The sequence below is a fragment of the Petromyzon marinus genome, chromosome 48 (assembly GCF_048934315.1).
Source record: "Petromyzon marinus isolate PM22_M1 ecotype Great Lakes invasive population chromosome 48, UKy_Petmar_22M1.pri1.0, whole genome shotgun sequence".
Taxonomy (NCBI): domain Eukaryota; kingdom Metazoa; phylum Chordata; class Hyperoartia; order Petromyzontiformes; family Petromyzontidae; genus Petromyzon; species Petromyzon marinus.
The window spans coordinates 5,050,259-5,069,447 of NC_133714.1; the positions used below are offsets into that span (position 1 = coordinate 5,050,259).

The 19,189-nt window shown below is 43.2% G+C and overlaps 1 protein-coding gene across 3 annotated transcripts in view; it reads right to left on the bottom strand.

Moving 5' to 3' along the window:
- Positions 1-1,371: 1,371 nt before the first annotated feature.
- The window catches only part of LOC116952764 (C4b-binding protein beta chain-like), a 32,002-nt gene continuing 14,184 nt past the window's right edge, over positions 1,372-19,189 (bottom strand). Inside the window, exons 6-10 of one of the 3 annotated variants that reach the window (XM_032972390.2) lie at positions 16,049-16,142; positions 8,642-8,718; positions 3,933-4,139; positions 2,757-2,969; positions 1,372-1,908 (exon numbers count right to left, since the gene is read on the bottom strand). In XM_032972390.2, the coding sequence (XP_032828281.1) occupies positions 1,904-1,908; positions 2,757-2,969; positions 3,933-4,139; positions 8,642-8,718; positions 16,049-16,142 (596 nt within the window). In that variant the 3' untranslated portion in view covers positions 1,372-1,903. The other 2 variants (XM_032972389.2, XM_032972388.2) reach the window with 2 other exon arrangements.

The following is a 19,189-nucleotide window of genomic DNA, read 5'->3' on the forward strand; positions in this document are numbered from 1 at the left end:
TATTTATTTATTTTTAAACGTTAGCACCACGGATAGCGATTTGACCGTTTGTTTAGATGGACGAGTCCATCTATGTTCGGAAAAGAGGAGGGGAGAGACGAAAAATTAATGTATGCTGTCTGAAAGCCACCGTAAGCGTGAACAATCATTTAAGACCCGAAATGGTTTATCAAATCCTTCCAATGATTGCTAAGCCAGAATCCATCTTCTCGGTTGAAATTGTCTCTGTGTTTGTATATGTGGATAGCCTCATGAACGAATCTCTCATGGTAGCCAGATGGCTTGCAAAGAACCTCTGTCTTGGAGAAGTCAATGTCATGTGAGCCTACTGAATTATAACAGTGATCTGCCAGGGCCGAGGTGTTGGTCCTACCGTGTTTAAGGTCTGCTTTGTGTTTACGAATGCGGTCTGAGACATGTCGTTTGGTTTCTCCAATGTAACTACTACCACAGAGGCAACTTAGTTTGTAGACACCAGGGTCCTGTATGTCCGGAATCACATCTTTTACAGACGGAACCAGATCACGGATTTTATGTAATGTGTTGAAACGGACCTGCACCATAGAGCCCAATGCATATCCGACCAGGAACACATAGGCAGTGAACTCAAGCACGTACACCAAGCTCTTAAGGCTCATGGTTACTCCGACTATACAATCCGCAAAGCTATCACTCAAACCATGAAGGACCCTCTTGAGGAGCCTTTCAAAACCATAACTTTACCCTACATTGCGGGGATCACAAAAAAGATCTCCAAAATCTTGAATAAACATAAGATCCAGGTCCGTTTCAACACATTGACTTCTCCAAGACAGAGGTTCTTTGCAAGCAATCTGGCTACCATGAGAGATTCGTTCATGAGGCTATCCACATATACAAACACAGAGACAATTTCAACAGAAAAGATGGATTCTGGCTTAGCAATCATTGGAAGGATTTGATAAACCATTTCGGGTCTTAATTGATTGTTCACGCTTACGGTGGCTTCAGATAGCATACATTAATTTTTCGTCTCCCCCTCCTCTTTTCCGAACATAGATGGACTCGTCCATCTAAACAAACTGTCAAATCGCTATCCGTGGTGCTAACGTTTAAAAATAAATAAATACAAACCGCCACTTCTTTCAAATGTTCTTGCCGTTGGTTTTCACACCTGATGATGACTGCTTGTGTTGCAGTCGAAACATCGTGAGAATTTATTGTTTTATATATATTATTATTTTATTGTTTCCCTTCAACGTGACTTTACCGAAAGAACCAAGAATATGAATCACTGCAGTCACGAAAGCTTTAAATCAAGAAGCCTTCTACTCGACGTGTCTCGGAAGTCGCTCACTGCAAATGTGTAGTGACGCAGATCGGTGACAGTAATACTTGGAGGCACTTATTTTATTAAACAAGCACCATCGGGATAACACACACAACACCCTATGTGGGTGCACACTATTATTATTATTAAGACCGTCTATTGTCGGCGGCACTACTTAGTTAGGACAGTTGGTAGGCTGTCTAACAGCACCCCGGGATGGTGAAGACGGAGACGAGATGAGGAGATGGTGACGATGACGAGATGGTGACGATGATGATCTTGAGCAGCACGACGGAGGATCCCACTTCCAGCAACAGGCCCGCAGGATGTCCAAAATTTTTAAAAATCAGATTCAGGTTACGAAATTAGCTAATGCCTAATTCCCTTATCCCAACGCTAAAATTAATGCATGTACTTTTCAGTTATAGCAATTGAACGCAAATTTTTAACTGCTACATTTCAACACGGCCATGAATCAGTGTCACAGTTCAAAATGTTGGGGAAGCCAAGAGACCACACGAATGGTGAGAACACACTGATACGTTTGTATAAGGGTCATATCACCCAGGACCAATGCTTCATTCATCTTCTTCTTCATTCTGAAATATATCATTGACCTTAACAGTGGAACAAATAATGGCTTCAGTGACTTTTATTCTGAGAACATTGATTCATTTGTGTCATGAAACACGTTATACTTCATGGTTCTTCACACATGACACGCACACATTACCAAGTGAACACTGGGAAATCTATTTTACAATATACCAAACTATAGGCTCGTAATAATGTATATTGCAAGGTGCATTTTGATGTTTTTTTGTAAAATTGGGTATCCATAATACAGGTTTCTTTGGGTTAGATCGCTAAAATATAAATGTGTCGTTAAATCCGCCACCACCCGACACAGCCAATTAGTGAGGGTTGTCACGTAAACAAAACATGCAAATTCCTTACTAGTACAGCACACCGGTGTGTTGGAGAGTAAACCCACAACATTTACAATTTGCACTAAGTCGGTAGCTATCTGAACGGTTAAACATTTTTTGTATTTAAATTTCGATAGTAGCAGGTTTTACACAGGACTTCAACATTATCAAAATCAATTGAGTGTCCTTGTTGGCACGCATGTTCTACTACTGCTGACAGTTGTATTTGGGAGTATTTAATATTTAGCTGATGTTCTTTTAGTCTCGTGCTGATCATTCGTCCTGTTTGCTCAACATAGCATTTGCCACAAGTGCAGTTAATCCGATACACACCTTCTGATAAACTAGCCAGATGTTTGGAAAAACAAAACATCCGAATCAGATTTGGCACGGTACATAAAATACAGAAATGAATATATGGTACAAAATAAGTATTACCGAAGCTATCAACAGGAGGTGTGTATCTGACTGTTAACAAACAACCCTTGGAATTGTGTCCGTCCCTCCAGCGTACTTACGATTCTGACACCGGTCGTTATTGGGATTCTCCCAGTCAAGGAATCCAGTGCTGTTTTGACCGCATTTTAGAATAAATGAGCTTCCCCCATTGTTTGTTTTAGTGTTGGATTTGCATATGATTACTAACGAATAACCTATGGTAAAGCGTATTCCTCTTGCCAAACCTCTTATAACGTCTCCATTTTCGACTGAAACATTTTGTTCGCATTCGGCTGTAAGAATAATAGGAAAGAAAATATCAGCATCAACCGATAAATGTAAAAATGGGACACATGTATAGCTAGCTAGCTGACCAACATGAGTGGTAAATTCAGTTCTTAACAAAAATAAAGTCACCCACTGCTAACGGTCAATTTAATTATAAACACTGGTGTTTAATTATAGTAATTTAATTACAGTCATTTAATAATTATAATTATTTACTATGAGCAAAGTTATTTAATAATATGAATTTAATTATTTAAATTATTTCCATCCAACACAATCACCAGAGATGCAGGAACAACAAACATTTAAAATAAATACTTCTACATTTGATAGCACGTTCGGTCACGTTGATTAGAAACCAAACGGATGCAAGGAGATCATTCAACAACAAAAAAGTATAAAATAAACTAGTCGCGAATATTGAACCATGTACTTTTTAAAATTATAAATATATACTAGATTTGAAGTTTTCGTGACTGCAAGGATCCATAATCATGAATATAACAAAATGAAAATAACTCAAATTAAATGTAGTTATTTTCATTTTATTATTTTCAAATTAAATTTAGTTAATATGTAACTTTGTTTTGCATTTCCGTTTGGTAAACTACACATAGCTTCTCAATAACGTTCCATTGTTCACCTTTAACGTTTTTAAATAGTTTAGAGTTAAGTATTAATATGCATGCAGTTACCCGATAAACATGGATCAATGTTGGTCCAACATCAACCAACGTTGCATGTTTACTGTGGGTAAAATGCTCCAGAGGATTCACATATCGAGGCGTCTTATTTTGTCCAACGTAATTGACAACTGCCGTCCTTAAAGCGAAAGGAAGGCGACCACAGCAGTGATTTGAGGAGACGTGAAGGGTGATCAATTTGGTTGTGACCCGAAGTCGACTACAACTAAACTGAGAGAGATGGACGTAAAAAGACGCAAGGCTGTGCTTGTGTACAGAACTCACCGTAAATGCAGGTGGACTCTGGTAACCACTTGGCACCTCTGCTTATATCCTCCCGGCAGGACACGTTGAAGTCGTACCCAGCGTTAATTGCTCTGTATCTCGGAATGCACTGGAATGTAATTGAAGAGCCAATGGCATACCTTTCCTTATGCTGATGATTTTTAGAAATCGATGCATGTTGTGGTTTTGGCTGACCAGCACAAAATGCTGCACAAAGAAAAGCAAATAACGCATTTAGGCTTCCGCGCATGAGAACCGTAGCACCTTTGTCATGTAACAATAATTACACATTTGTATAATTTTATTGTATTCTTGCATATTACTACTGCACGTCACCATCCTTATCTTCGTGGACTACAGAGACAAACAACGAATTATTTATCAGTGGGAACCTAACACGATGGTAACTGTCACTGGTTAGCAGAGATTATGACTGTAGCAAACCGTAGAACAGGCGGCTTGTGAAGAAGCAGCAGCAGCATCATAAAACGTGCAATTGCCTGACTCCAGAAGCAATGTCTAGTTTCAAAAACCTCTGGTCTCAGAAGATTCCTCTGGTTTCAGAAGTCTTGTCTGCTTCCACAAGTCTTGTCTTGATCTACACTTTTTGTCTACCAGCCTTTTGCGCGTCCAAGGACGGGTGCATTGCAGTAAATCTGAAACTTGCAAGCAAAAAGCAGACCGCGACGTGAGATATTCATTGCATCCATTCGTGTGCAATTTGTAAGGGCGCGGTGACACAGACCTATTTCATTTAAAGGCTATAATCCCTTGTTCATCACGACGTCCTTTTTACTTCGATGTCTCAACAACAGCGTTACGGAGATCACGTGATGACGTGAGGGTTCTGCCTTTGTAGTGAGGGTTGTAAGTTGACGCCCAGGAGGGGGGAGGAGGCGCCTCGCCCCCTATGTGGAATGACGTCACCCGCTAATTATTATTAATGGAGGGGGGGGGGGCTGTCCATTTGGAGGACGATGCCTGTTCATGATTATTAATGAGGGGGGCTGTTCGACATGGAGCGACGTCACGAGCGTTGCACACAAACATTGTTGGCTTATGATAGCAGCTACTAATAATGGGGGGGGGGGGGGGGGGTCTCCATTTGGAGGACGTCACCTGCACATGATTATTAGTGAGGGGGGGGAGTACTCCATATTGAGTGACGTCACCTGCTCATGAATATTAATGAGGGGGGCTGATGTGGAGTGATGTCACGAGCGCTAAGGACATTCCTGGGAGATTATAGTAGTTATTGCCTGGATTCAGAAGACTTTTCTGATTTAAGAAGCTTTCTCTGTTTACAGAGCCCTTGCCCGGCATCAGACCCACAAGATATGTCAGCCTTCTGCAGGCCTAATGGGACTTGGCGATGATGGAGGGCGTGTGTGGCCATAGGCTTCTGAAACAAGGCTGCTGCTTTAAATTCGATTTAAAGCTTTCGTGACTGCAGGCATTCATCTTCTTGGTTCTTGCGGTAAAGTCACGTAGAAGGGAAATAAATAAATAATAATACAAACATTTGCGTTTAACTACTTCAATGCTAAATTCTTCTGTTGATATGTAAACTCCTTTGTCAAGGCGCTCAGCTCCTCCCACCCTACTTAAAATACGCTGCCAAGCTTAGCAGTTCTGTTTCTTCACCTGAGGAAGGCTACTTGTGTTGTGGCCGAAACGTCGTGATAATTTTATTTTATAATGTTTTATTATTTTATTATTTCCCTTCTAAAGGCTGCTGCTATTGCACAAGCTGCCTTGTTCTACAGCAAGCGGCTGGTACGGAGTTGCAATCTGTGAGCATTGAAGCTGCACTTGCTGGGAACATTCACGATCGTGTTATACATTCCCACTCCTCATTCGTTGTTTGCCTTTGCGGTCGACAGAGGCCGACTTGTAGGAGGGCGACTTAAGGACCAACATGATGGCGAATTCACACGTGCAGTCGCACCTACATGAAGTTGAAATGTGAATTTTAATCAAGGATGCCTAAACCTTCCAAATCCAAAATGATAACACAATTTGCAATGGACATACATGCCGCAAATTGAAGAGGAATGTGTTCAAACGCAACTCAGAGGTTACGGAGCCAGGCTCAGACCCATTTAACATAGAAGTTTGGGCCAACACTGGCCCAGCGTTCTGTGTTAACTGGGGAGTCCCCCTTTATGGTCGTCGAAACAGTCTATGCCTTCAAGCTGCTTCTTGAAACAAGGAGAGTGGATGCTCCCATCATAGTCTGCCAGTTGAAGCAGAGTGGCCAATAAAAACTGACGTTTCATTCTGCTTGGCACTTCACAACGTATGGCACTTGTGCTGTAGAACAACTTAACATCGTTTCACAATGTTTTTTTTTCCATTAAAACGAATTCAGTCACCTAAGTGTACAAATGAAACCAATACAGTATTTCCTCGTTATTTGCGAGGGATGCGTTCCGGAGATGCTCGTGAAGAGAATCTTTCGGGGATGATGTTGGCCTACGAAAACCTATCCATCTAATCAATTGCCTTAAATAAATACATGTGTAGGGGTGTCAGGGGAAGGATTCCCACCAATAGGAGGGTTAGTGGGACGGTGACAGGAGAAGGGGGAGGGGCAATCGAGGAGATATAAAGGGGAGAACCGGCAGGGAGAGGGGGCCTTTGGCGGGGACAAGATTGAGACGGCTGGAGACAGGTGTGGATGGGAGAAGAGGAATAAAGGACGAACCCCCTGCAACCCTTGTGTCGGCTCTCCTTTACACATACATAAGCTATACATGAAAATAAAGGGGACCGAATAATCATAAAGTATATAAGTTAAATAGTAATGTATAAAATGATAGTTTATAAATCAGCTTGCCTTACGTTATGATGCTACGCATCATCACTTTATCTCGTCACTTTCTCGCATCACATTCTCAATATTTTATCTCATTCGTCACTTTCTCTCGATGCAGCCGTGTAGTGTTCCAAATGCGATTTTGCGGCTAGCCAAAATCATGAATAGCAAGTTCGTGATTAGCGAGGGAATGCTGTACAGGAGAGCCTTGAATATTGCGGGTTTATCGTTCGCTGTTTCGACCTATCACGGGCAACCTCTTTGTGATGTACACCAATGTCACTATCGCGGGGGTTAGTTTTGGCCAATCACGGGTATACTATACCCAGAAGTAGTGTATCATTGGCTAGTACCGTGGGACAGGGAAGGCGAGGGGCGCGAGGCAGTCAGTGGCACCTCAACCTTTGCCGTATGTCTGCAAACTTCTTACAAGCATCTTGCGGACAAAGACAAAGTCTCCGCGTTATAGCCTTAACAGACTGTTGGGGCAAGTGCTGTTAGCGAGGTCCTGAGGGTGGCCAGCACCACGCCCGGCCGCCTTTGTTATCCCAGTGGCGATGTTTACACATCACACCAGATACTTATTTATGGCTGAGTCGACCTAGCAGAGGCCCAGGAGCAGGAATCGAACGTGGGGCGCTGGGTAACCACTGGCGGACAAACACCCACAACTGCTTTGGATTATCATCATCGGTAAGTACAGCATTTATTCAGTATTATACTATTTGTTGTCTAGGGATGTTTTTTTATTTAAATTGTTTTGTTTTTAATTTATTTGCCATACAGTACAGTATTTCAGTTGTGATGTGTCTATTTTTGGTTGCCATGTAACTAACCCCATTATTTAGGTATGGCTTAAGTATTGAATATTGCGGCTTTGGCTTTCGCGGCACTTTCCAAGAACGTAACCCTCTGCAATCTTCAAAGATCCCCTGTATTCAGATTTCACGTTAAATCAATGACTCGGCATATCTTTCTTTCTTCATTGGGTGAGGACATGCTGTATTCAGTTCCAGCATTTTTGTTGCCTCTGTATTCAAATCAAATCACAGTCGTGTACACGTGAAATCAACACTGGATTTAACATTACCTACGTAATGCATCATGCAGCTCATTAGGGAGCAAACCTAGACAGAAGTGAGGGAAGGTTAATGGGAGAATTCTTGTGGGGGTGGGGGGTTAATTTTGGGAAAGTAGCCACAGAGACAGAGAGGAGTAGCATTGGTTGAGGATCAAAATCCAGATTTACAGTAAACAAGCCAAGTATGGTGTTTAGTTTAACACGTAGGCTTACGCAACCAATATCCATCAAAGAGGTTTTTTTGGGTTAGATCGCGTAAATATGAACGTGTCGTTAAAGCTGCCACCACCCGACACAGCCAATTAGTAAGGTTTATCACGGGTGGTGGTGGGTTTAATTACACTCATATTTACGCGATCCAACCCAAAAAACTCTATTGTGGATATGGCGTTTAGGTTAGGCCCCTGCAAACATACAACGTTGGGGCAACATTGGAACATGGTTGGACCGTTGGACCTATGTTGGTCCAAAGTTCGATATTTACTGGAGTGCAGTGGGATATAGAAAAATGGAGACTAGATCTGATTAAACTTCGGGGATCTTTCAGCTGATTTATATCCAAGTTGTTTCAGATACACCAGTCAGAATCATTCATTAACCCAGACATTGAACTCAGGGACTTCATACACTTTCCAATTATCAAGAACTGTAATCTGGTGTTGCCATGATGGTCCTTCGAAGGGCTCCTTGGTGACTTAGGCCTTCCGTTTTGACGTACTTCAATTTCGAAAATTAGGTCATATTCCCTGTGCATCGAGAAAGGAAGTAAATAATGTGGCAGGAACTTGATGAAAGTGCAGCATCACTCACGCTGGCAAGTAGGAGCATCTCCTGTCCATTTTCCACTTTGCAGACAGGTGAGTTCGTAACTTCCAACCAACAAAAAACTTGGGGGACACGACAGAGATGTCAGCATTCACTTTGGTTCAACGTCAACGCTAGCACATGCATACAGCTCTACCGCGCGCCTTCACCGTCAATAATGAATATCTAATGCATCATATTACATGACCAATGCATTGTTTTATGGTTGTTTTGATTAGTAAGTTGAATCTCTGTTCACAAACCTATAGCTATCAATTTAAACTAAACCTAAACTATTTTGCCATCTTGTGGGCCCACCATCTGCAGGACGAAGGGTGAGAGGCATGTGTGATACCAGTATGGTAGGGAGATGGATGGACTGGACCTTGGCAATGGACACTCGCTATTGGGACGTGGAATGTCACGTCACTGGAGGGTAAGGAACCGGAGCTGGTGGAGAAGATGGAAAGTGACCGACTAGATTTAGTCGGTCTCACCTGCACACACAGCATTGGCACTGGAACCAATCTTCTACATCGGGGGTGATCTCTCTCCTATTCTGGACCAATTCCTGGTGAGAGGCCCTGGGCTGGTTGTGGGGATACTCACAAATCCCCGGATTGGTGCTGTTCAGTTGGAGTTTGTCCCAGTGGATGAGAGGGTCGCCTCAATGAGACGTCGGGTCTCAGAAACGAAAATGCTGACTGTTTACTGTGCTTATGGACCAAACAGCAGTTCAGAGTATTCGGCTTTCTTGGAGATGGTGGGTGTAGTGCTCAACAGAATGCCGCTTACTAACTCCATAGTCTTACTGGGCAACTTCAATGCTCACGTGGGAAACTATGGAGATACTAGGGGTTGTTCGGGGTGCCTGTGGCACCCCTCACAACCATTTCCGGCCTCGGCTAGTAAAGTCCCAAAAAAATTGCACACGAACAGCGCATTCACGCAAGCACCCGATGCTCTGTTTTTAAGTTTTAAAATGAAACATCTTTGAATTGTGTAGTGGGTTCACGGGACACGGAGACGGTGGAGTAGAGGCAGCACTATTTTTTAACATAACAAGGGTTACACTGGAAGGTGTAACGGCCCCTTCACCCGTATACACGCTGGGACACCCTCTAGGCTATCTAGCCTAACTCCTGTGCTCCCAGTTCCTCCAGCTACAGGCGCTAGAGGAGGCTATCTGATCTGGCCCTTGTCACGCACAGATCACGGCACCCCACCAACCAGACCGACCCTTAAAAGGGCTCCGGCTCTGAAGCTCTGGGGCCGCACCACTGGCTTACCCTGCCAGCCCTTAAAAGGACTGCGGTCAGGGAAGTCCCAGGGTCTATCTAGCCGGCCTTCCTTCTTCACTGGTTCTTTATTCTTGGCCCCAACACACTGCTCCGAGCTCTCTGGCTCCCCGCCCTTTATACCCATACACCACTGAGGGCGGGGCTATAGCGGACGTGGTTGTAGCCACCAAGGTGGGGCTGTGTGTTACCTTCCTACACTGTGTTTCATTCCCACAACACCCCTACAATTGTATTGTTTTGAATTAGATAATTTCTTTCTTCATTAAAAGCTTATATCATTTTACATCTGGAAGACTTCATTGAAAACAACATTTTGTGCGAATTTTCTCTCGTCCTTAAGTAGATGGCCTTGCTAGGGGTTCGGTTCGATATGGTCTTTCACCTTTTTGGGATTGCGGGATCGAGATAAGGCGACATAGAGCTGGCCGTGCGAGAAGACCGCCGCCATCTGCAGATCGATTCCAACGTAATCGAACGTCTGTCCCTGCGCCTCCGTCGTTCATGCAGGGGGCGCGTAGGTTTGCAGCGCCCCCTGCATGAAAACGACGGGAAGTTCAGCATTCATCACAGATAGATAAAGTTGTGCGCTTATATGGAGATATGTGGAGAGGCATTATTGGGAGGAATGCCCTCCCACCCCCCCCCCCCCCCCCCCCACTGATCTGAAACTGAATGGTGAGATGTTATTGGAATTATGTGCTAGTCATGGAATATTAATAACACAATGTTCGACCACAAGGATGCGTATAAGTGTACTTAGTACCAGAACACCTTGGGCCGAAGGTCAATGATTGGCTTTATAGTTGTATCATCAGACCTACGGCTGTATATTCTGGACACTCGGGTGAAGACAAGGGCAGAGCTGTCAACTGATCACCACCTTGTGGTAAGTTGGATCCGATGCTTTGGGCACCAACCAGATAGACGTGGAAGGCCCAAACGAATAGTGCGGGTTTTCTGGAATGTCTGGCAGAAGACCTAGTGTAGAAAGATTTCAACTTCCACCTCTGGGAAAACTTCTCCTGCACTCCAGGGGAGGTCGTGGACATTGTGTCCCAGTGGACGATGTTCAGGATCTCGATTGTGGATGCAGCTGCAAAAAAGCTGTGGCCTGATGGCAGTTGGTGCCTGTCATGGCGGCATCCCTAGGACCCGCTGATGGACACCAGTAGTGAGGAAAGCTGTCAAGTTGAAGAAGGAGCTATGCTCGGGAAAAGGTCTCCAGACTCGATTGAGAGGCACCGGCTTGCCAAGAAGGCGGCAGCTGTAGCAGGCGTTGAAGCAAAATCCCTGGCATGGGAGGAGCTTGGAGAGGTCATGGAGAGGGACTACCAGGCAGCCTCAAAGATGTTCTGGCAAACTATCCGACGCCTTAGGAGGGGTTGACGGGATGTGACCCAGACTGTTTTCAGTAAGGGTGGCGTAACATTCACTTCAACTACGGAGATAGTCGAGAGGTGGGAGGAACGCTTTGAGGAGCTCCTCGACCCGATGGACATGCCCTCCTTTCAGGAGGCAACCCTAGAAACAGCTGGGGGTTCGGAACCATCACGGCTGCTGAAGTTGCTGCGGTGGTCGAGGGCCTTCGTAGCGGCGAAGCTGCTGGGATGGACGAGATTCACCTAGAGTTGTTGAAAGCACTGGACAATGTAGGAGTGTCGTGGTTAACATACCTCTTCAATGTTTCATGGAAGGCGGGTACAGTACCTCTGGATTCGCAAACTGGGGTCGTGGTTCCCATTTTTAAGAAAGAGGACCAAAGAGTGTGCTCCAACTACAGAGGGATCAAAACTCCTCAGCGTCCCAGGTAAAGCCTATGCCAGAGTGTTGGAGAGGAGGCTCCGCCCAATGGTCGAGCCTCAGATTCAGGACGAACAATGCGGATTCCATTTTTCGATTTAAAGCTTTCGTGCCTGCAATGATTCATCTTCTTTGGTTTTTTCGGTAAAGTCACGTAGAATGAGAATAAAATAATAAATTGATCAAATTAAATAACACAATAAAATTCTCACGACGTTTCGGCCACAACACAAGCGGCCTTCATCAGGTGAAGGGATGCTGTCCTCCAGACAGTCTCGTCTCTTCACCTGATGAAGGCCGCTTGTGTTGTGGCCGAAACGTCGTGAGAATTTTATTGCGTTATTTTATTTTATGAATTTATTATTTTATTCTCATTCTACATTACTTTACCGAAAGAACCAAAGAAAATGCGGATTCCGTCATGGTTATGGAACAATGCACCACCTCTTTTCCCTGTCACATATATTTAAGGGGTCATAGAAGTATGCTTATCTAGTCTACCTCTGCTTTGTAGACTTGTAGAAAGCATATGACCAACTTCCGTGCAATGTCTTGTGTGAGGTGCTGCTGGAGTATGATGTACCGGTGCCGATTTTGTGTGCTATCCGGTCCCTCTATTCCCGGAGTGAGAGCTGTGTCCGTATTCTTGGTGTTAAATCAAAGTCGTTCACTCTGAGTATTGGACTCCACTCCTGTTTGTGATTTTCATGGACAGGATACAATTCTGAGCCGAGGTATGGAGAGCATCCAGTATGGGGGCATGGAGGTGGCGTTGCTGCTCTTTGCAGATGACGACGTTGTCCACTTTGCCTCGTCTGTGATCGCCAGCGTGCACTTGAATGGTTTGATGCCGAGTGTAAAGCTGCTGGGATGAGGATCAGCACCTTCAAATCTGAGGTCATGGTTTATTCCCGTGAGATTGTGGAGTTTAAGTATCTCACCAGGACCAGATGATTGAGAAACGGACAAACAAACTAAACTATTTTTATTTCACCAGGTCAGGCCCACTGAGCTGTATAGCTCGTTTTCCGAAGCGACCAGGCCAAAAATGATAGCTTAACAAAGTGGCCTATCATGTGGAAGTGTATAGCAACCAAATACTCTAAATGCATGTTGTTTCAATATGTGAAGCGAAAAACCGGAAGACCCGCAGAAAAAGCCATGTCACCATGGGGAGAACATGCAAACTCCAAATATACAGGCATCAGGGTTGGGATCGAACCCACGACCTCCTGCATACCAGGTAAGGTAGTTAACATCTGGCATGCTCCTTTGCTTGCACATAGATTTTGCCACATCTACACATCAACAACGAAGTGATCTACGCAACACTGCAGTGTCCCATAGTGATCATAACATATTAAACACAAGGTACAGCCATTGCATTTGTATATAACAGTTTCATATTAACATATACATGGTTTGACCATCATTTTTATGTACCAGCAACACTGAAAAATGCTTCAAAATAGATTGTTGGATTAGATCGTGTGTGTACAATGTGTGCTGTAAACCCTCACCCAACCGGCCGAACCAATTAGTAAAGTTGTCACGTGAACAAACGCTCCAATGTATTACTGCTTGAGCTCACTGGTGTGTTGGATAGTACCCAATTATTAAATGTTTTGGATGGTTCTGCGACACACCAGTGATGCTGAGGCAGTCATAAATTGGCACGTTTGTTGACGTGACAACTTTCTTAATTGGCTTGGCCGGGTGGAGGAGGGTTTACGGCACAAATTTTACTCACGTTATCTAACCCAAAGTCGACTACGAATCGTATTGGGAGCGACAGCCTACGTGTTCAATTTACTGAAAAGTGCCTTAATAATATGGACTACTTTGCATTATAATTGCTGAGCATGTGTTGTGTATGACATTCTTTAAACTATTTTCTGAGTCATCATCATTGTCATCCCTTTCACCGAACTAAGTAATGAAAGGAATATAAGAATTTCGATGTAAAGCTTTCGTGACTGCAGTGATTCATCTTCTTGGTTCTTTCGGTAAAGTCACGTAGAATGAGAATAAAACAATAAAACAAAAATAAGATGATAAAATTCTCAAGACGTTTCGACCACAACACAAGTAGCCTTCTTCAGGTGAATAGACAGGTCTGTACGGAAGACAGAGCTCGAATGGACGCCGTCATGTATGGACAGCGTTTATCAAGCTGTGTGGGCGGAGTTAAAACATGAGTCCACAGCCCTTTCGCTGACACTGCCTCTTAATATTTCTAACACCACGGTCAATGGTATGGCTTATAACATGCTGTATAATAATTAATAGTATACCATTGTAATATTTAACAGAACTCATAAGGCAATATATAGCATCGTAATTGCATAGTGAATATACAGCAGTGTGGTATATAGTTGGGTTCATATAATAAGACAGTGTAATATCACAAGTCAAATAGTTTATAATCTAAAATATAGGGTAGTGTAAAGTAACGCATTGTATAATTCAAAGGTGGAATTTGTCTATGATGTAATGTTATACCATGTAGTTTAGATTTGAAGATATAATATTGTACTGTATAGTAGTCCAGTTTATAGCATAGTCATGAAGCTGCTCAGGACACAACATCGTACCTTGCTGTACCTGCTCATTTTCTTCAGTCTTTTTCTTCCTCTCTGCCTGTGTTCCCAGCCACCCCCCCTCCCTCCCCCTCTCTGGAGGTAATTGCTTGTAACGTACAGACTCATGTTTTAACTCGGCCCACACAGCTTGATAAACGCGGTCCATACATGACGGCGTCCATTCGAGCTCTGTCTTCCGTACAGACCTGTCTATTCACCTGAAAAAGGCTACTTGTGTTGTGGCCGAAACGTCGTGAGAATTTTAACGTCTTATTTTTGTTTTATTGTTTTATTCTCATTCTACGTGACTTTACCGAAAGAACCAAGAAGAGGAATATAAGAAAATGAGGGAGGCTTTTGCCTAGCACTGGGAAGCTACAGGGTGACAACAACCTCCCTTATGTGCACACAAATATAAGCGATAGAACCCAGGCACACATACAGAGCACACATCTATGCAGCTAAATCAGTTCAAACCTCCCAGTAAATCACGTAACGTATGTGTGACCCAACCCAACTCAATCCCTCCTCTCTTCCCACCCCCTGCAAAAACAGAAGCTGCTCTGTGAAGAAGCGTCCGAGGCCACTTATGTAGCTACCACTTCCTCCCTATCCTCACCTCTCCTGCACCCATTGGTTCATTTTTTCAGTTCCTTTTCCATCCTTTTCCTATTATTTCCCATTCTTTACTCTCTTCCCTTTTCCCACCCATCTTTCTTTTTGTATGTGTAGTGGATTCAACTGAGTCGCAGACGTACTTCCTGGAGGCAACACATTTATTTGTACCAACACATTAACACAAAGGGGTAACTGCCCCTTTACCAGATAACAGCCTATGGTGGTGGACCACCAGGCTAAACTACACGAACACCCTGGAAGTTAGCTACAATGGACCGGACCCCAGCTTGGGTCCAGGGCCCTTGGAGGGGGCTCGGTGAGTGCTGAATGACAGCGCCGAGTGGCACCACGCTCCGCGTGTTGTGCGGAGCGTGGTGCCGCATCTTACATTATTTTGTATAAGTATTGGTAGACTCAATAATAAGCGAGTAATGATATACAAAAAACACAAGGTGAGAGAGCTTAGAGATACAGTGGTACCCCGGAGATCGAACTTAATTCGTTCCAGAAGGCCATTCGAACACCGATTTGTTCGAACACCGAATTAATTTTCCCCATAAGAATGAATGTAAATGACATTAATTGGTTCCAGACACAAGAAATCTCTCATTATAAAGTATTTTTACACGAAGTTTACAGTAATTACATGCATAAAATCATACAAAAAAACAAAAAACACAATAAATAAATGGAATAAATGAATTAATACATGGAATAAATGAAATAAATCAACATTGAACTTCACTTTACGTGTAGTAAGGAGTGTTAATGGCTTGAGTGGAAGGTGGTGAGGAGGGGGAGGTGGTAAAACCTTTGTCTGGGCAAGCGTCATGCACGCTGCAGGCCATACGCGTCTCAGCCGTGTACAGGTTCTTTCAAGGCGCGATTGCCCCGTTCGACCTCCGAATTTCGTTCGGTTTCCGGGGCAAAAAAATGTTGGGAAATATCGTTCGAACACCGAATTGTTCGAGTTCTGGTGCGTTCGATTTCCGAGGTTCTACTGTACTTGCGTTTCACTGTCACATTGCCACCATGTGGCTTCTCTGGAGTGACCTTCAAGTTTTTCCCGCCTGGGCCCGATCTTAACAATACGATGTGTGTGTGTGTCTCACCGTTCATCACACTTGAATCTGACGGAGTCTCCGATTTTGTTGCTTCCTTCGAAAGAGCCATGCATTAATTCTTCAAACATCGTGCACAGAGTAGCTGGTGAGATACATCAAATGGTGCAGCATCATCATTAACAAGTCAAATGAACAGTTTGTGAACTCGAAGTCTAAAAAGTGTATTCGTTTAACCAGGTCTTCCCGAATGGTCATGTGACGCTATCGGTACAGATAACAGAAGCTCAGCGTATACTGTGCATGCTAATAACATGTAAAGAATCAAAACCATTTAAACACGTAATACTTTATAGATATAAATCGTTTAGTTGGGTAGAGTGGCGGTATAGTGCTTTACGCACTGGGCCGCAAACGCCGTGACCTTATTTCAATTCCTGGCCACGGCTAACATCAGTGGCGAGTGATGTTTGAATCAGCCCTTTATGCTTTTTTTTAGCAGTGCATTACCCTGTGTCTGAAGTCACTTCAATAGGACTGCTCAGTCAGAGCCATGGGGGCAGAGGGATCGACTGACATGACAACAACTTACATTTATAATGCGCCTAAAATGTAACACACGTCTTAAGAGTGCAGAAATACAACGCTGGAAATTGGAGGGATCAGTTTGGATCACGCATGACACCAATAGGATCTGGAGAAAAAGTTGAGTAATTAATTTTATATGAATTTTATTTTAGTGTCATGTATTCACCATACACAATTTCCTATTGAAAATGGAGTTTTAATACACAAAGCATGTGGTTCAGCTTCAATAGAAGCTGGCTGTAATCACCAGCGAAACGTCATACTCGAATTGTAAATGCTAACTAATTGGCACGTTTTGTTTTCGTGACAAACCTTACTAATTGGCTGTGTCGGGTAGTGGTGAGTTTAACGGCATGTTTATATTTACGCAATCTAACCTAAAAAAAACTTTATTATGGAAAAAAAATTGGACGTGAAAGCCTATATATTAAACTTCAACAGATTATACTCATTTCACCAACTCTGAAGGCCATGCCAAAACTGCTGGTGATAATTAAAGATCTCGCGAGCCTATTTCACAAAGGTTTTATCTTCACCATCGTAATGCTGATCATTACGATGGTGACGATGATGATAATGGGGTGGAGTTAACTTTGACAGGGAAATTAACTTCAGGCTTTTATTGGCAGCCCTTGACGCTCTCTTCAAGATAAATCTCAGCTCCTTTAAGGCTCACATGTATCAATGTGCGAGGAATTTGTGTACAGTGGTCCCTCGGTTTACGATGCCATCGATTAACGATATTTCGATTAACGATCCACCTTCCATAGAGTCCCATTGTTTCAATTAACGATAACATTTTCGATCAACGATATGTTTACGATATCACGGCCGGCCAATTTCGGCCAATCAGAGCGCTCCTAAGTGGACTCCGCAGCAGACAGTCAATCAGCAACGCCCTTTTGAGCAATTTGAGAGCAACTGACTAGATTAAGCCATCCCTCTTTTTATTACACGCTTTCTTTGAACTCACTCTGTTGTTGTTGTCATATCCTCAAATCTTGTAACTCAAGTTTAACCCACTTCCCAATGTGGTATCGACTGCAAACTTGGTATACGTATGTCAGACTGATGACAATACTATATTCTATCATAAAAAGAAAAAAAAATATTTTAAAACATTATTTTAGATATGTTATGTTTCGGCTTGGGTCTAATTGTCCACAGTCAACTAACGTTGGCTGTAAACCACCACGGCCCCCTTACGTCGTGGGAAACTTTGGGACAACTTCCTGGAGTCGGGGAGTTCTAGCATTACTACAGTACATTTCATAAAAACGTGTTTAATTTTTTTAAATATTACTTATTTAGCCTTAGCTGATAATTCATTTATTTTATGCTTTATGCACCTTTTTATGCCCCATTATTTATCCATGTTTATTAACAGTAATGCTTTTGTATGTTCTTATAACGTTTATTTATAAAAGTTGTGGTGTTTAAATACTTCAGCTAGGTTTATTCGATTTACGATCATTTCAAATTTTAGCAATGGTTTTCGTGGAACCAATTAGTATTGTTAACCAAGGGACCACTGTAATGATTGTTGCATCGGTCCCGAGGCCTGAGTACTAGAATCGGATTTTGAATTTATCCTATAGAAATCCGATGAGCTATGAAGCACTTTTCCACATGTCCAGTACCAAATGACTTGCACAATTCGACTCGTGCATAAGCACCGCTGCTCAAGTGAAATCGTGGACAGCCAGTTTCCTCTTCTTTGGTTCTTTCGGTAAAGTCACGTAGAATGATAATAAAATAATAAATTGATAAAATAAAATAACACAATAATATTCTCACGACGTTTCGGCCACAACACAAGCGGTGAAGGGGGCGAGACTGTCTGGTAGGACAGCGCTGGAGTGAAAGAGCCACGTTCAGATACGGCCTTTAAGCCTCAAATTTCAGCCCCAATGGGCTCCCCCCTATCTCCGGTTGTAGCCAACGTATTCATGGAAAAATTTGAAACTGACGCCATCCAGACTGCCATTCTACGCCCGACCTTATGGAAGAGGTACGTTGATGACACCTTTGTCATCTGGCCACATGGCCAGCCTGCTCTAGACCAATTCCGCGACCACATCAATTCCATACACCCAGCCATCAGATTTACCATGGAGGTCGAAAAAGATGGCAAACTACCCTTTTTGGATGTCTTAATTAAAAGAAGACATGATGGTTCAATGAGCCACTCTGTCTACAGGAAAGCTACCCATACAGATGCTTACTTGAAACCGGATTCCCACCACCATCCATCCCAGAAGAACTCCCTCATCAAGACTCTATACCATAGAGCCCAATGCATTTCCGACCAGGAACACATTACCAGTGAACTCAAGCACGTACACCAGGCTCTCAGGGCTAATGGCTACTCCGACTACACAATCCGCAAAGCCATCACTCCAGTCATGAAGAAGGATCCTCTTGTGGAGCCACTCAAAACCATCACCTTACCCTACATTGCAGGGGTCACTAAAAAGATCTCCAAAATCCTGAACAAACACAAGATCCAGGTCCGATTCAACACAGTACATAAAATCCGTGATTTAGTTCCATCTGTAAAAGATGCTGTTCCAGACATACAGTACCCGGGCGTTTACAAACTAA